The following is a 16471-nucleotide window of genomic DNA, read 5'->3' as shown; positions in this document are numbered from 1 at the left end:
AAGACATTCAATCTCTGAATCTATGGTCTGAGTGCAGATGGAGTAGGGCCATTATACTGCAGCTCTGTGGCTTGCCTTTAAAACTTTATTCATAACTCCCGACAGGTCCCTTCAGTAAATATTATCTTTCTAACGGAGTAAAACTGCTACACGTGTGACTAAGCAAGGCGCCACAGGCAGAGCGGGGCCTTCTCGCCTGCTTAATGGGCTTCCACAGAGGAAAAAGACGAGAAAAGAAAAAGAAAGTCTGCAGTGACCTATTTCACAACATATGTCACGCTTCAAGCACGGAAAATAAGCCTCTTTCCCCTTGCTAACTGGCTGAAACAACATCCAACCCTACAGCAGTAAATCAGTTTTACACTATGCCAGGATTTGGAACCAAACATTTTTTGTACAAGAAAAAAACAACAATATTATTTTTAACTGTAGGTGGGATACATTAATCAATCAAAATGCATACTTGAAATAAAATTTAGTTCAATTCCTAAATGAGAGTTTTATGAGAGGAATCTATTTTGGGACACTCTACAGCATTTACCGTGACTTATGCTAAGAAAACAGTTCAGGCACCTTAGTCTGATTATTCTAACGCTACTTAATTTAGTGAAAAACTACCACAACATGCCTACAGTAAAAGCAACTCACACACAGTCAGACAGATATACTTTTGTTGGATTTTGCAACAGAAATTAGGCAGATTTCATGCAGCAATTGACTCGAACAAAAATGCATTTTAGTTGCTGAAACCTATACATTATGAATACATTCTGTATTCTTTAATGTTTTCACAAAACTCCAGTCAGTTTATAAGACACATGCCAACTGTGGCTTGCTCCTCGACCCGTGAATCATATTTTAAACAGAGTGGAAATATTACAGCTGGCAATGACCAGTGCTTGTTGTTAATGTGGACAGAAGTAAATAAAAAAACATCAAAGATGAGCTGCTATCACAAGTGGAACACACACACTGTGTTTACCCTGGATTGCAACAGGTCCTTTGATCATGGTCTTGACAACTGCAGACTCATGGCTGTTGAGTTCTGGCTCCTCTCCTTCCTCACTGTGCAGAGAGAAAAAAATGGAGATTATATGTAAATCAATTAATAGGTTTAGAAATTGTATTCATTTAATGAAAACACATCAGAAACCATTGCTCCTGCACATGAAACTCAATTTGCACTGCTTAGATTGCAAAAAGACACGGTCACTATTTGCCTCCTGCTCAGTCTGTGTCTCACAAAGATGCTGTTTCCGTGGCCATTAGAAAAAAGAAACGCCACGCAAGCACGGTCTCATTTTTCAAGTTCCTGTCAAAATGCAGTAAGACAGAATCCAGACCGCCTATACCTGCTGACAGAGCAAAGACAAATATGGTACCAAACAAAACACAGCATGCCGCTACAGCCAAAACAGTACAGTACTCAACTTCATGGTGCACTTCCTACTTGTGAGCACAAATATGTTGCCCATGTGCCACTTTCACAGCAGAACAGAGTCCAGAGCACCGGCCTAATGATGGATAGGAGACGAGTAGGTTTGCACTGCACTGACGATACAGCGCACCCATTCAATAATGATGCCAGTATATCAATATAAATGACTTAGCAGAGAGTAATGGACTACGCTAGAGTGAAATAAAGCGCCCATTCCACATGTGCTGTAGACAAATGCCAGACTGGCAGCACTAATGATGGAAGGGAGACAGAGTTCTTATAGTGCAGGATAGAGTTTACCTTTTTCAGTGGATGACTTCTATATTTGGGTTATTGTTGACATCTCCCTTTTCATTTAAAATGTAAGAGTTTGGACGCTTCATTGAGGTCATGAAGAGACAAACTTAATGAATCCCCACGGCGCTTTCATGAGCCCACTAAATTTTACATTTGGGTCAAAGGCTTTGAGAGACTCTGCAGTAAAATTTTGCGGTGATCATATCAAACGATGCCAAAACACTAAATTCAAGGGACAGAAGAGGGGAAATGACCTCACAGGATCAGCTCTCAACACAAAATAGATACATTGACCCAATGATGGGTTTTCAGTTTATATTCAGCCAACAGTGCTGTAAAACTGGGTGACACATTTTGTCTCTAAAGAAATGTAAACAATGTAATATCCGTGGTATTGTTTTGAGGTCACACATTCTCTCCTGGGCCAAAATTATTTGCAAAATACTCCCTCATGATGCAAACTGTCTGTTTAAGTTGTTCATTGTGCAACGCTTTTATTAGGAAAAACATTTTGTTGGATCTATGTAGGGCAGCACCTTCTTTCTTTTTCTAGGAAAAATAAATTTATTGTTCTCTTATTCAGGGTTGTATTGACTGATTTTGTCCATTAATTATAACTGACCAAAAAACAACTTTATAAACATTTTCACATGAAAAGCCATTATTAATCACCTAGATAATACATTAAATATAAAAACAAATATAGTACAACATATTTTCAGGAAAAGTTTTTTGCGTCATTGAAATTAAGTAATACATAAAAAAAATGTTTGCAGGTTAGTTATTATAAAAACAATGAGAAAGGCTTTAAAAGTCCTTTTCCGTTTAACTCCCTGTCCTCGTGCAGGTGCCAGAGCTCGTCCAGCTATCGCAGTGGAACAGAACAAAATGTCTCTGCTCGTCAATCAAATGTGGCCTCAGAGCCTCAAACTCTCCATTACCCTTTAATATGATGCAAAATGAATAACGTCTCTATGAGTAACATCAAGTGTGTGTGTGTGTGTGTGTGTGTGTGTGTGTGTGTGTGTGAGTGTGTGAGTCTGTTCATCAGTGCCAGTCGAGGAGCTTGGGTGGGCCAGCAATCTCTCCCCAGACATATTACACCCATAATGCATAATTGTGGCCGATGCCAACAGTTGGATCACTGCTGTCTTCCCCTTGTGCTTGGCTGTTCGGGGACTCATGGGAGACAAGTGTTGTGGCAACTGCAGTCATAGTTACGTTGAGTTTTGCCTATTTGTTTTGTGTGAGTGAGAAAGAGCGAAAGAGAAAAAAATGAGAGCGAGTGATAGAAACCATGAGATGAATCAACAAGCAGCGAGCGACAGAGAGAAAGATAGAGGACGCATACGTCTGTGTGCTAACTACACCTCAGCAGATGCTCTGTGTATGAGCTGACCTCCCTGCCTCTGCCATGAGCCTCAACATCAAGTGGTACCCAGAGAGAGTTCACTTGCTTTACCACTTTAGGACTTTAAGACTTTAAATTTACCTAAAGACATAGACAGCATTGACGGGAGAAGAGAAGAGAGGGTCTCCCTCTTCTGTGGCAGACTGATGCCAAGACACCCTTTGGTGCGAGAAGAAAAGATATCACAGAAATAAGGAAAGCAACATACACACAAAGTGATGGAGATGGTTGGTTATATATAGCTGTCCAAAATGGCAATCCCACCCTTAGTAGCTGTTATTGTTAAATAGAAAGAAGATAACACGGACACAATGTGAATCTTAACTGAAGGGCACATGGTTAGAAAAGGCATATGATGAATACAAACAATGTTAAACAATGAGCACACAAGCTACAGCACAGTGACAAGCATTGTGATGAATGCACCCTGCGGACTGTTGTGTTAGCATTGATTCCAGCTAATCAGCCTTTGGCTGATACAGTCCTGATTTAAGTACTCTCTATAGGAAAGAGACTGTCACACTGCAGAACATCCGTCTTCATTCTTATTATCTACTTATCATTTTGTATACCATGAGTCTGACAGGAGGAGCCAATACTAACTTCTTAAGTCTATAGCCAGAGTGAGAGAAAGAGAGTATAGACAGTAAGCAGACAGTGCCATAGCTACAATTTCAGAATCGGATTTATTTGACAAGCACGTGTAGATTTACTTACACTGATATAAAATAACAGCTAGTAAAGAGGAAAACGAAGCTGAACAAATGAAGGTAAAGAGACAGGACTGTTATGTAAACAAGTATAAAGAAAAGAAATGTAAAAGGTGTTTACATAAGCATCTTTAAAAAGTACCAACGAACAAAAGAATACAAATAAAATGTCTATATGCAAGTCAAGTGTTCTGTAAGTTGTAAAAAATATAAACAAACAAATAAATACTGATAATGAAATGCTACAATTTCATTACCATTTTCAGTAAACTAATTTACATTCTATCTACTGTCAACAATTTTGCATGACCAACAGCACTTCCACTCATTTGCTCCAATTCTATTCATGGCCATACTTTAGACATCAGCTGTGAGCAATTAAACCAGTGAGTGACCCCCAGGTTGCCCAACCACTGCTATAAGTAACCATGAAGCTAGAAAAGTAGCACATTAAGCAAGTAAATCAGTAAGCTTTCTGGCTAGTTAATCAAACTAAATTTGCCGTTTTCGCTATTATGAAACAGAAACAAGAGCATCAGCTAACGGTCCTGTAAAGAACAGAGAAGACCTCATCCTCATTATGCTATGGAGCTATAATGCTCTGTGAGATTAAAGGCTATGGCGGCATCCATTCAAATTATCTTGGCGAACAAGCTAACGGCATTCATTTTCATTAGCTTTGTTAATTGGCTAACAACAGGTGACAAGTAGAGCAGGAAATAAGATGCTCCCCAGTCCTTCATTTATTAGAGCCAATTACAGCACAGCTCGTTAATATTCTCCACCAATCAGGCCAATTATAAGGGAACTTAATTGTATTCTGCAAGACTGTGATTGGTTGATTAATGGAGGCCCCGCTGTTCTGATTCAATAGTAGCCAGTTAGAGAGCTGACCATCTGGACGCACTGGGCCACATATGAACCTTGTTAACGGAAGGGATGATTAAAGAGGGATGGGAGGAAGGAGGGAGGGCGAGACAAATACATTTATTTTCTTTTTATCCATCTCCAATGTTATCTCTGCCAGGAGGATCATGCGATCAGTCGTGTGTGTGTTGGCGTCGGAGTGTGTTAAGTGAGTGAGTGAGTGAGTGAGTGTGCACCTCTGTGACTATCCACGGCTATCTCGCATTCTGCTGCAACAAACTGCATAATATGTTGGGGGCCCTGTTATGGCTCCATGCTCAAGGACATACTGCCATTAACTTCCTGCTGACTCCTCACTCACTCCTGTTAACCGGTCCCTGTCCGGTAGGAGCCGCTAGTGAATCTCCGACCCCCCATCTCTGACTCTGCGGGGGGGGGGGGGGGGGGGGGGGAATAACAGTATGTGGTGTGTTTAGCTAACAGCTAATGGAAATAGCAGCAACACACTGCTGCATACCTCTCCGCCGCTGCTCAGTGGCTCACTTTTATTGTTTTGGACGGTGTGTTTTAGCTAACCACAGATGGAACTACCAGTACACACACTACCTCACCAACACTCATCCTCTGAAGTTTGAAGTTTGAAGTTTTTGGCAAGAATGTACGACGTGTCTTATACGACGGCTTCAAACTGATTGCCTGCATTAACTGCCGCTTGTTTTTGAGTTTGAATGAAATGCGTTTTACGACGCCTTACAGGCCATTGGGGTCTAAAGGGGGATTAGCCAATTGTGGGTTGTATTCATTCAATCACACAATACAGTAGTGGTCGTTGCAGACACACCTGGTAGAGATCTGCACTCTACTGAGTACCCTCTTTCTAGTTTTTCCTGTCATTATGTTATCTGAAGTCTATTTTTCAGCACTACCGGCAGAAAAGAAGACTTCTTGTTTGGTGATATGAAGTGATAATGAGTCATTTTTTTTTACATATGTTAAGAAGTAACCCCTTGAGTACTGTAGCTCCGACCAGAACTTGTTTTAAGCATCTCATAAATGTGTTGGTTTGGTTCGAACATTGAACAAATGGTCCATTAAAATAGCTGACTGCTGTCCAGCAGCTCTCTCCACCACACAACAGATGGTCTATAATTCAGCACTGTGATATTCTTTGGATCGCATTCAATCCTCACACACCATACCTTCCATGTGCATTCACACATGCACACACAATGACAAAGACATCCACCCACTCAAACTTTCCCTCACGCACACACTTTTCATACTTCACGGTTTAAATGTGTGCAGTTGTGTCGACTAGCCAGTGACTGATCTCTGTGAGATGCTGCCAAGTTGTTTCACAGTGACCACGGAATGTCATGAGTTGTCTCCACAGAGACATATGGACCGTGTCTCTTATTGATGGCATGCTCTTACCAAACAAAGCTTTTTCACTGCAATGGATGGTATGTTCAGTGGACTTATGGCTATTTCAACTCAATGATAAAATTAGGTATACATCTACCATTAAAAAATAAATAATTATTCGTCTTCCTTATTGAAATTCTTTTGAGTGCCATTATTGTGAAACAAACATGCATCACATCACATTGGTGTTTATCAATGAGTGAATGATGTCATATCATATCACATTATTTGTGAAGAAGATGATTATATTATTGTCACTCTTTCATGGACTCAGACATGGACAAAACTGTATTTAAAAGACTTCAAACCACAATTAATACAAATGAATTAATGATTATTCTTAATTGTTTTAAACTTTAAACATTGTCAAAGAACAATTCTCTAGCAGTCAAGACAGTTAAAGCTAGTTTTGTCCAGGTCTGCCCCGTCTACCTCTTGTTCTTGGACAGGTGCAGCTCACTGACGCTACAACGCTTCTTTTTCTTCTTCTTCAAGCGTAGCGGCGGAGCTTGAGTGATTGGAGTTATTAGCAGGGCGTCCAATAAGCAGTGAGACGCTGCCTTCTCAGGAGACCTAGGACCGCTCTGATAAGTTGTTCTGACAAGGTGATGACACATTGAGGAAGAGAGGAGGCAGAGGAGGAAAGGGAAATTGTGACGATCCAAGATGTCAATTGTATAAAAAAGATAGAAAGAGAAAAGGGTTTCAGAAGCAATCAATTAAAGCCTAAAGCTAGAGGTTGTTGGCAGGGAACACACAGAAGGATACTGAAGCACACACACACACACACACACACACACACACACACACACACACACACACACACACACACACACACACACAACACACACACACACACAACACTGGAACACTCTGTTTACCTCGCCCGCACCGGACTGCTGTGCTCAGGTTGTGTGTTTTGTGTGAGCTGTTTGGGAGCGCTGGGGGTGAGAGGAGGGGGGCTGGGGGCTGCTCTGGGCAGGAAGTCCAGAGGACTCGACAGGAGCTCTCTCCTGTTTATAAATATGCAACCAAAGTGAAATTTAATTTCTCCACAGAAAATAGGGAAAAAATGACAAAAACATTGTTTCAGTAATTGTGGCAGATTGGTATCGTTCCTCCTAACAGTGAACTAATTTGTAGTTCTCACAACACTTAAGTGACATTGTACCTGACAGGTTTGGTATAAAATACACAATGACGTGTTGATATATGAGATAGACGAGTATTGACTTGAGCTGCAGAACTGAAGGGACAGACATACAGACACACAGATTATTGCACAGAAGCAATTTAATGACCTGTTGCTGAAAAGTTTACTTCATGTGTATCAAGTATTTGAAGTGTTGCGCAGCACCTGTGTTGAGGAGAACGGTCAAACTGAGTCTGCATGGCCTTCAGAGAATTGCTAGCTTGTCTATATAATTTGTGGTCATCATCATCATCATCATCATCATCGGTGAAACGACCGCTGCACTCAGAGTTTTTTGAGTCTGTGCTGTCCTCTAGTGGTGTCACAAGGGAATTGCTAGACCAAGGCAGTAAAAAGTAAAGAAAATGTTTACAGTCAAATCCTTTTTTGGACCTATTATGCATTTTAGTGTAATACTGTCAGCTTTAATAGAACATCCCAAGCTCAATGTACCTTTCACCTGCAGGCTTTTGAAAGCCTGGTGGTTCTGGAACTGCACCATCTGAAGCAGCTGGCCTGAGGACAGGGCCATGATCAGAAGAAGCATCAAGTGCTTGGTTTTGAACTAATGAGGAGTCGCTACCTGGTGACAAGTTAAGTTCTTGAGCAGGCGATACACTAGAAACAGGTAAACAGGATGCTGGAGTGTGGGTACAAACAGGACTCGGTCCGAGAAAATGTGGGACGTGTGCTGGCATTAACATCCCATCAAGAGACGTGTTATTCGGCCTTTGGGTTTGACATGATTGTATTTGGCTCGGGGTTGAACTAGTGTGCGTTAACGGTACGTACATTGGAGCTAATGGATAGTTGATATTAGACAAATGGGTTGGGTGTACTTGATAAAACATGTTAAAAGAACTTGAATATGTCATTGGGATGGCAACTAAGTGAAGGGGTGTTGAAGATGAGGCATTGTTCTCTTGATGCTGAGTTTTTAAGAAGCTGCCAGGTTCAGAAATGAGGAAATAGTTGGGGATTGTAGCTCCCTCCTCTGGCCATTGCTGATTGGCTGATGAGCCTGCCACCTGTGGCTGTGGTTGGTCAATGTGATCAGATGTGGATGTGGCTCCTGCATCATTGAGTCCACTGAAGGCTGAGCGTGAAACCTCTACTGGGTCAACGGATTGATGCGTTGGAGATCTGTCACTGGCAGATAACAGATAGCAGACCATAATAACACATAATAGTTTTTTGATGCATTTCAAATATATCATTTAGATTGAAGGAGTTTGTTATAGTGGAGGTGTTAAAGTGGTCAGTAAATGCTCTAATGTGAAACCTGTGTTGTAGCTTGCAAAATCACAGTGTATTAAAATTCAGTTTGTAACACATCAAATTATTGGCCATGTGTGAACACCACAGACATTAAAAAAGCCTTTTTGTAACTGCTGTATTATTTAAAAGTGACTGCCGTGTTGCGGTACAATTTAACGTGACAGGTGGAGAGGTGGAAAAAAGCGTCACAAGTTTAGATGATGATTTATACCACTTATACGTGACCTCCCCACTGTTTGTCTCAGACTCAGTGGGACAACTAGAAGAGTAAAGAGTGGAGGAGCTAAGGAAGAAGGGGAGAATGGAAGGAAGGAAAGGGACACCAGAAACAGAAAGAAAGGAAGACAAGGAAAACACGTAATCATTTTATTAGCTACAGTATTAATAGTATTTTTTTTAAAACTCAAAACACAGAAGACACATTTCAGCCACCAGACGTTCGGCTGTTTTCAAAATGCAACACCATTACAATCTCCAAGGAATTAACTATTATTAAATCTGCAGAGAGTAAACATAGGGTTGAAATAAATGTAGAGGCACTGGAGACATATTTTACATAGCAAGGGCCTCAAAAAAAAATTCCATTGCATTGCAAGCATTAATAGCATTTATACAGTCACTTTGCACACCATCAAAGCTGAACAACCTGCTCACTGAAAAGAGCCTTCCTGACTTGCCTTATACCATACAGATGTCTTTCAGCAGCGATCTGGTCGGTCTGTTTACATTCCAGCAGCATATCAAATAAGCTATTGTTTTTTATATAATATACACCCATGAAAGGTTGAATTCTCTTCCCATTTTTCAGATGACACCTTATTCAATCAGACATTCATAACTCAGACAGACCAAAGCCAGATGTGCTATATTCAATGATCTTAGAAATAGACTCCTTATCCAAACCGCACACCTTCCCCTTTTTGCCACATCTACACTACAGTGGTACAAAAGACCAAGAAGAAACAGCAGTGATGTAGTGCATTTGTAAAACAAAAGTGGGATTGACAGTTTTACATCTCTCTCATTAGCTGTATGCAGACTTCCATAATAGGCTGCAGGGTTTGCCTGTTTACTACATGTGAGATTTCTGTATAGCATCACGTTTAAGAATGAACATAGACTGAGAGGTCCATTCAATGTTGTCTGCCTTTTCTCACCACTGTGGAAACCGATCCTGTTTGCTGTCTGCATCACAGCCAGCACATACAATATACAGTATAGAGTCAGTGTATGTACTATGTATCTCTAGGGAAGACAATACATTAATGTAGTGGCAAGTCTGACATAGGCAGAGAGATGCAGATTGACAGCTGCATATTTGAATTTGTGCAGAATATTTTATCAGATCCCATTTCATAAAAAAAACTCTGGATTACTTGTCTTCCATATCCGTTAGTGTGGAAAAAACACACATAAATACTCAGCTGGTGACACATTTAAAGCTCAATACTTTATCCTAACTATCCAAATAAATGTTTTAGTTTTTATTAGTATGCAGATAGCCCTGGTTTCATGAAATCACCACCTTGTACACAGAGAGGAGCATACAAATGCTGTGACCAAACCCAAATTCATGTATAATGAGGTCAACACACTAATAAAAGACAGTGTTTACGCAGCAGTATACCTTTATGGCTGGAGTCAGTGGAGTGGCCGAGCACGTAAGCAACACTTCATTAAAGGTCTGAATGAGGCCAGCGCAGTGCAGCCACATAAAGAAACAGTAAAGGACAAGCCCACACACACACACACACACACACACTAAAACACATACACAAAGAAACTCCACCAGTTCCTTTGCAAGCTTTCATTCCAGTATTCTTTGATTTATTTCCTTTATTTCCACAAGTCCATACGCTTTTGTCCCTTCAGCAGTCAAAGTCATGAACCACCACCTCCACAAGTCAAGCTGATATACTGCACACATACACAGGCAGACAATCAAACCCACACACACACACACACACACACACACACACACACACACACACACACACACACACACAGAAACTCTACCAGTTCCTTTCCAAGTTTTCACTCCAGTATTATTTCCTTTATTTCCACAAGTCCATACGCATTTATCCCTTCAGCAGTCAAAGTCATGTACCACCACCTCCAGATGTCAAACCGATGTAGTGCACACATATACAGGCAGACAATCAAACCCACACACACACACACACACACACACACACACACACACACACACACACACACACGCACACACACACACACACACACACAGTCTACTGGTTTACTGGACATTGAGGGTGCGAGCAGACACTCCGTGGTGCCAGTCTCTCAGCTCAGTGTACTTAGGACCAATCACCATCCGAGTGGTGGTCTTGTTCACTCTGCCATCACCAGAAGAGAGAGAAAAGAGAAGAAAACACACCAAACGAGAGAGAAAATAAGGATTTAGGAAAAGTAGAGTCGATGTCCTGCAGTCTGCGATGAGATACACTGTAAGCCATGCCACAAGGAAAGCCTGATGATACGGAAAGGGCTGTTGGCACAAACAAGAAGCTGATAATTAAAAGGGAAGGTTTTGATGGGGTGGAAATGTGCAGCGTGTACTGTTTAGCTATTGAATGAGAAAGTTTGAGACCTGGCTGCCATGTTGAAAACAGTTGAGGCCAAACAAAGTAAAAGTTCTCATTTTACAGCTAAATTGTTGAAATATGATACAGAATCTGGATTCATATTTGATCAGCGCTGCCTAGTTTGACAGTTTGATCAGAGTTCACAAGCTTCATCTAACTGACAGCTGCTTAAGAGACTCCTTCGAGAGATTATCTGTCCCATGTACTACTGTCAGGATATAGTGAGAGCAAATATGATTAAAAGTTATCTTTATAATAATGACCAACTGCAGCTTTACCTCCTGTGTCGTGAGGTCTAAATGCAGCCCATGGATCATGGCCAAGGATGGACTGAAATGATGAATTAATTCAACCATGACAACAACAACGCCCACAGACAGCGGGATTTTCACAAGTGATCACAGACACTCGGCGATCACGTGTATCGCCACACACCAGCAAGAGCAATGGACAGCCAATGGACCACTCACATCACACTGACAACAAGACCGACAGTCCAGCCATGATTGTCGACAACACGATCACAGATCATGACATGCGGCACTGCAAGGCTGTCACATCCACAAGTAAATGCACAAACAACCAGTAGTAGCACACGAACAAAAATCACACAAAGTTACATTTTGATCAGCAAGGACAGGTGAAAACACTGTCAGCTACCGACACGGCAGCTTTCAGCAAGCTCAGAGGGGAATTTAATTAAGACTGCATTCTGAACTTATTGGTGCAATTAAAAATGGACATGCTGTACATTGCACAGGGATCTGGCTTTCGACTTAATGGCTCAAACTTGATCCCTTCTTTGCCGTCTAGACAGGAAGAGGCCTCACAGCATCAGTACAATAGCCAGGCTGTGCCACAGAGATCTGCAGTCACATTTTCTGTTGCACTACGTATGTAAACGTGGCCTTTACGTGTTAGAGGCACCCGACTGAGTGGGTTAAAACAAGTAACTAAATGAAATGTATTGTTATTCCACACAATGCACTTATTCATACAAATAACAATAAAAAAAGACTGATGCCGGGGAGTCTGGGGCTATTAAAACCCCAGTAAGCAGTTTCATTGCACTTACTTTGTCTTCTTGGCTGCGTCAGTTTCCTCCTCTTGAGCTAAAAGGGAAAGAATAGAAAGTCCATAAAAGAAAATAATAAGCTTTCGATTGAGAAAGAAAACACACAGTAAGCATCGTGATGTTGCAATGTTTGTCAGCCCTATGTATGGAGGTCGCCCTGTGCTCAGATGTGTTGGTTCATTGGCTCAGGTGCACTAACAAAAGACGGGGTAATGACGTCACCGTGTGCGCTTCAGTGAGGAACGTACCACGCTCGGTACCGGTGATCTGAGCCAGAATCCTGAAAGACCTGGACTGGGTTGTCCCGCTGCGTGGGCGCCAGTCCTCTGTGTCCTCCATTATGCGCTTCCTGCTGGCATCAGCATGAGTGGGCACATGGTAAAAATGGATGTCTGTGTCCACAATGTGCTTCCTGGGAACTCTGGAAGGACAGGGTATAGAACAGGATGGATGACATCAGCAAATATACTTATAATTTTACATCCTTCCTCTCATATAAATGATCAAAGTTATAGAGATGTAGACTGACGTCATTTCCCTGACGGCATTATAGCATACTAAAGTGACAAGTTTAATATTACGGGATCCAATAAAATTGTTATACTGCTAGACGTACTACTTTGAGTAAGTAGCTCTTTCCATCAGAGCATGTTGTCAGACAAAGCCATGTTTAGTCTTTTTTGGTGGTTAATGTCCATCAAGGATTTGAACTGATATACAGTACATGTATTATCATTATGTAACACACAGTTAGAGGAATGGAATAACTGTTTAGAATGCAGGTTACATGAGGTGGCGATGTGGCACACTGTAAAGAAATTCACCTACAATTTGTGCTTATTAGACAACAAAGGGGGTGAAAATGACACCGCACTTTGTTAAATGCATTTGGTGTCTAGATCTGAACCAATCTGATACCTTGGTGGCTGGGGTTTTCTGAAAAAAAAACATTGACAGAGAAAAGCAGGGCAGAAGAAAACAGAAATAGACTGAATAAAGGCGGGAAAAATAAAACCGCAACATTCACAGTTATGAAAACACAATCTGAAAAGACTTACTTCAAAATACTGTGAGGTCCACTAAAGCGGAATAAAGTAGAGGAAGAGGAAGAGATACAAGTATGAAGAATTAATTCAATTATTTAAAAAGTAATAATCAAGAGGAAGTGTTAAAAGCAGGCAGTAGAAGGCAGAAGAATATAGCTTGAACAAAAAAAAAAAAAAAAGCAAACATATGAGCCACAACTACCAATGCATGCAAAACATAGAGTCAAAATATCCACAGAGACATTTGATCGGATCACCAGTTTCTAAATACAAATCAGTTCTGTTTTCAACCACATGGTGGTACTGCTGGATCGTCTGGGTTTCTATAGAAGTATATAGTAGTATAGTATAGAAGTACAGTAAACATGGTAATGAAAAATATGATAATAATATATTTTTTTTAAGTTGTTGTTTGTGTTTTTAAAAACGTATGAACAGTAAATGTGTGTAAATCTATGGTCGTCCTTGGCCCATTACTAATTGGCTACACACACACACACACACACACACACACACACACACAGACAGAGGGGCATTGAAGATTTTTCAGGCCCTGCTGTCAATAAATCACAAATAAATAAATAAATACACACACACACACACACACACACACACACACACACACACACACACACACACACTCACCTAGCACACTGATGAGTGTCTGTCAACATATTCTTGTCACAGCAGCAGCTATGTGTGTGTGGGAGTGTTGACGGATCTATGTGAGCCTGGTCACACACTTACAGTTATACAGGAAGTTTCTGACAGTGTGTGTGTGTGTGTGTGTGTGTGTGTGTGTGTGTGTGTGTGTGTGTGTGTGTGTGTGTGTGCCACTCTGTCAAAATATATTTTTTGTGATTTACAGTAAAATATACTGTAGCCTCAGCATGTTTCCCACACAAAATTTGAATTACCTGAACGTATGTGTGCTGCAGTTCTTGCACAATTTAAACATAAACCAACTTGAATGATAAAACATTGCTATCACCAATCATTCTCTGCAGTAAAATCCTAAAAGAAAATGCATGCAGATGCCACAATAAAGTAGACACACAGGAGAGAGTAAAAAAGAAGGCAGGCTGACAAACACTAATAACCGGGCATGCTTTAGAGACTAACTTTGTGACTTGAGAAGATGTCGCAGTCTGCAAAGCAGAAAATAAGGGTTGAAAGGAAGGGAGAAAGACAGAGTATTGACACATCCAAATTCTTTACCAATTTACTGTAAAAACATGTCTGTTGTCATTCACAAAATCCCCTCTGAAACGAACCACACAGCTCTTTTACAGTACAGCATGCAAACAGGCAAGCACTACACACATACTGTCTCACATTGTCACCTCAGCAATAGATTGAAAAGAATGAATGCATTATTAACTGATACTGGAATAAACCAACTGCATCAACCTGAACCTGTATGTTGATCTTTGCTGTAGATGACAGTTATTTAACTACTGTAAGCAAAGAGGATATCAAAAAAATGAGAAGAGCATTGAGATAGAAATGGTTACGTGAGGAAAGCAAGTTAAAAATACTAAAGACAGATCCAGATCCTGCCTTAATAAAGTATCCCATGCTATTGAATGACATCTTGGGGAAAGCTATGTACTCAACTGAAAGGCAGCTTGTGCGTGTGTGTGTGTGTGTGTGTGCGCGCGTGTGTGTGTGACCATAGCTGCATGGTGTACGGTTATATTGTGCAGATCAGTGGTGTCTGCTGAGTGTCACAGAGAGAGAAACCACTGATCCTTTTGTCAGTGTTGCCCACAGAAAAGAGCGCAGAAAGAACATAAACATTAAGATCAACGTAGAAATGATGAGTCACAAAAGGAGTATATTCTGCCCATTTGGAATCTTCAGTGCAATAAATCAAAAACATCTGTATCTTGTTTTGTTTTAAGGTGAATCTCTAAAAGAATGAATGAACAAGTGAATGAAAGGGTTTTAGTATGTAAAGAGAAAATCTACGTGGATTTTTATTGACTGACTGATTTGCTACAAGAGCAAAGAGAAAGCCACACGGCACCAACGCAGGCTATATATACACAGCTTAGTCATAGAATCACAGCATAGCCATACTCACTATGCCTCCTGAGAGAGGAGAGTCGGGTTGAGACAGAAACATAGAAGATGAAGGTGGGAATTATGTAAAGAGAGGCGCTGAGTAGAAAGTATTAGCTGAATTATTTTCAAGTGCTAGGAACCATTGATGCGTTTTACATGTGGTGCTGCCACAGTAGAAGAGGTGTACTTTAAGATACTAAGAAAACATTTTTAAGTAAAATATCTTGAATGCTTTATGAAAAAATGAAAGTAAAACTGCCCTTACAAACAAACTGGAGTGGGAGGGTGAGCACTTTTTGATTTGTTTCATGGCAATAGGTTGATATGTATTAATATGAGTACAGCTTGGAAAAACACCAAACGTTCTATAGTAGACCTTTGACAGGCCAGGGGAGGACTCATCTCCCATTTGAGAACTTCAACAGAACCAAGACGCAGAAAGTCGGAGGTAGATGAAATGCAGAGAAGCGATTCATTTGCGAGAGAACGCCACTCACCCATTTAACTGCAAAGGCAAGGCTCCACCCTGACTCTCCAATAGGCCCCTCCTCTGCCCCATGGCCACCTCACATGCGTTCTCAGTGGAGTAGAGGTTGATGGGTGTGTTATACACTGATGGCTGGGGCGCAACGAGGACAGGGGGGGAGGAGGAGGAGGAGGAAGAGGATGGGTAAGAGACAGGAGGTGGAGGAGGAGGAAAAGGACTGGTGTTGCAGGAGGCGGGAGTGAAGGCAGAGGATGGGGATGGGATGAAGGGAGGGTATTCGCTCTCTGGCGCACAGCCCCAGTAAGGTCTGGGGGCTTTGTTGTATCCGATGGTGGAGGGGCTGGAGGAGTGAGGGTGGGGATGGGGTGGTGAAGGGGGATGGGTGAGGGCCACTGGTTTTATGATGTCTGATCTGTCGTCCTAGCGGCATTAGAGAAGAGCATGCAAACAAAAAACAAATCACAACACAAAACACACTATACTGATGCCTCTCAGGTTATGTTTTTGTGTTCGTCCCTTTGACTTTATGCAGTATAAAGCCTATGATCTGTTTATTTAATAAGGTTTAATTTAAT

General features: G+C 41.2%; 1 protein-coding gene across 6 annotated transcripts in view; it reads right to left on the bottom strand.

Annotated features, from left to right (window-relative positions):
- Window positions 1-16471, bottom strand: part of pdlim5a (PDZ and LIM domain 5a) — a 55851-nt gene that overhangs the window by 8046 nt on the left and 31334 nt on the right. For 2 of the 6 annotated variants that reach the window (XR_011102187.1, XM_068704290.1), the window contains exons 1-7: window positions 7794-8692; window positions 7506-7676; window positions 7320-7394; window positions 7030-7161; window positions 6581-6745; window positions 3228-3305; window positions 983-1065 (exon numbers count right to left, since the gene is read on the bottom strand). Coding sequence is in view for 5 of the 6 variants with exons in the window: in XM_068704290.1 (XP_068560391.1) it covers window positions 983-1065; window positions 3228-3305; window positions 6581-6745; window positions 7030-7161; window positions 7320-7394; window positions 7506-7676; window positions 7794-8557 (1468 nt within the window). In the remaining variant the exon portion in view is untranslated. Of the gene's footprint in view, window positions 1-982; window positions 1066-3227; window positions 3306-6580; window positions 6746-7029; window positions 7162-7319; window positions 7395-7505; window positions 7677-7793; window positions 8693-12296; window positions 12334-12544; window positions 12718-13214; window positions 13233-13354; window positions 13376-14464; window positions 14491-16471 lie in introns of those variants that run through there. The other 4 variants (XM_068704293.1, XM_068704291.1, XM_068704295.1 and 1 more) reach the window with 4 other exon arrangements.

Source organism: Cebidichthys violaceus, unplaced genomic scaffold (genome assembly GCF_023349555.1).
Source record: "Cebidichthys violaceus isolate CVI_PGR_0920_01 unplaced genomic scaffold, fCebVio1.0.p SCAF_9, whole genome shotgun sequence".
NCBI lineage: Eukaryota > Metazoa > Chordata > Actinopteri > Perciformes > Stichaeidae > Cebidichthys > Cebidichthys violaceus.
The sequence above is the reverse complement of the archived record's forward strand: the minus strand, read 5'-3'. Positions and strand labels throughout refer to the sequence as shown.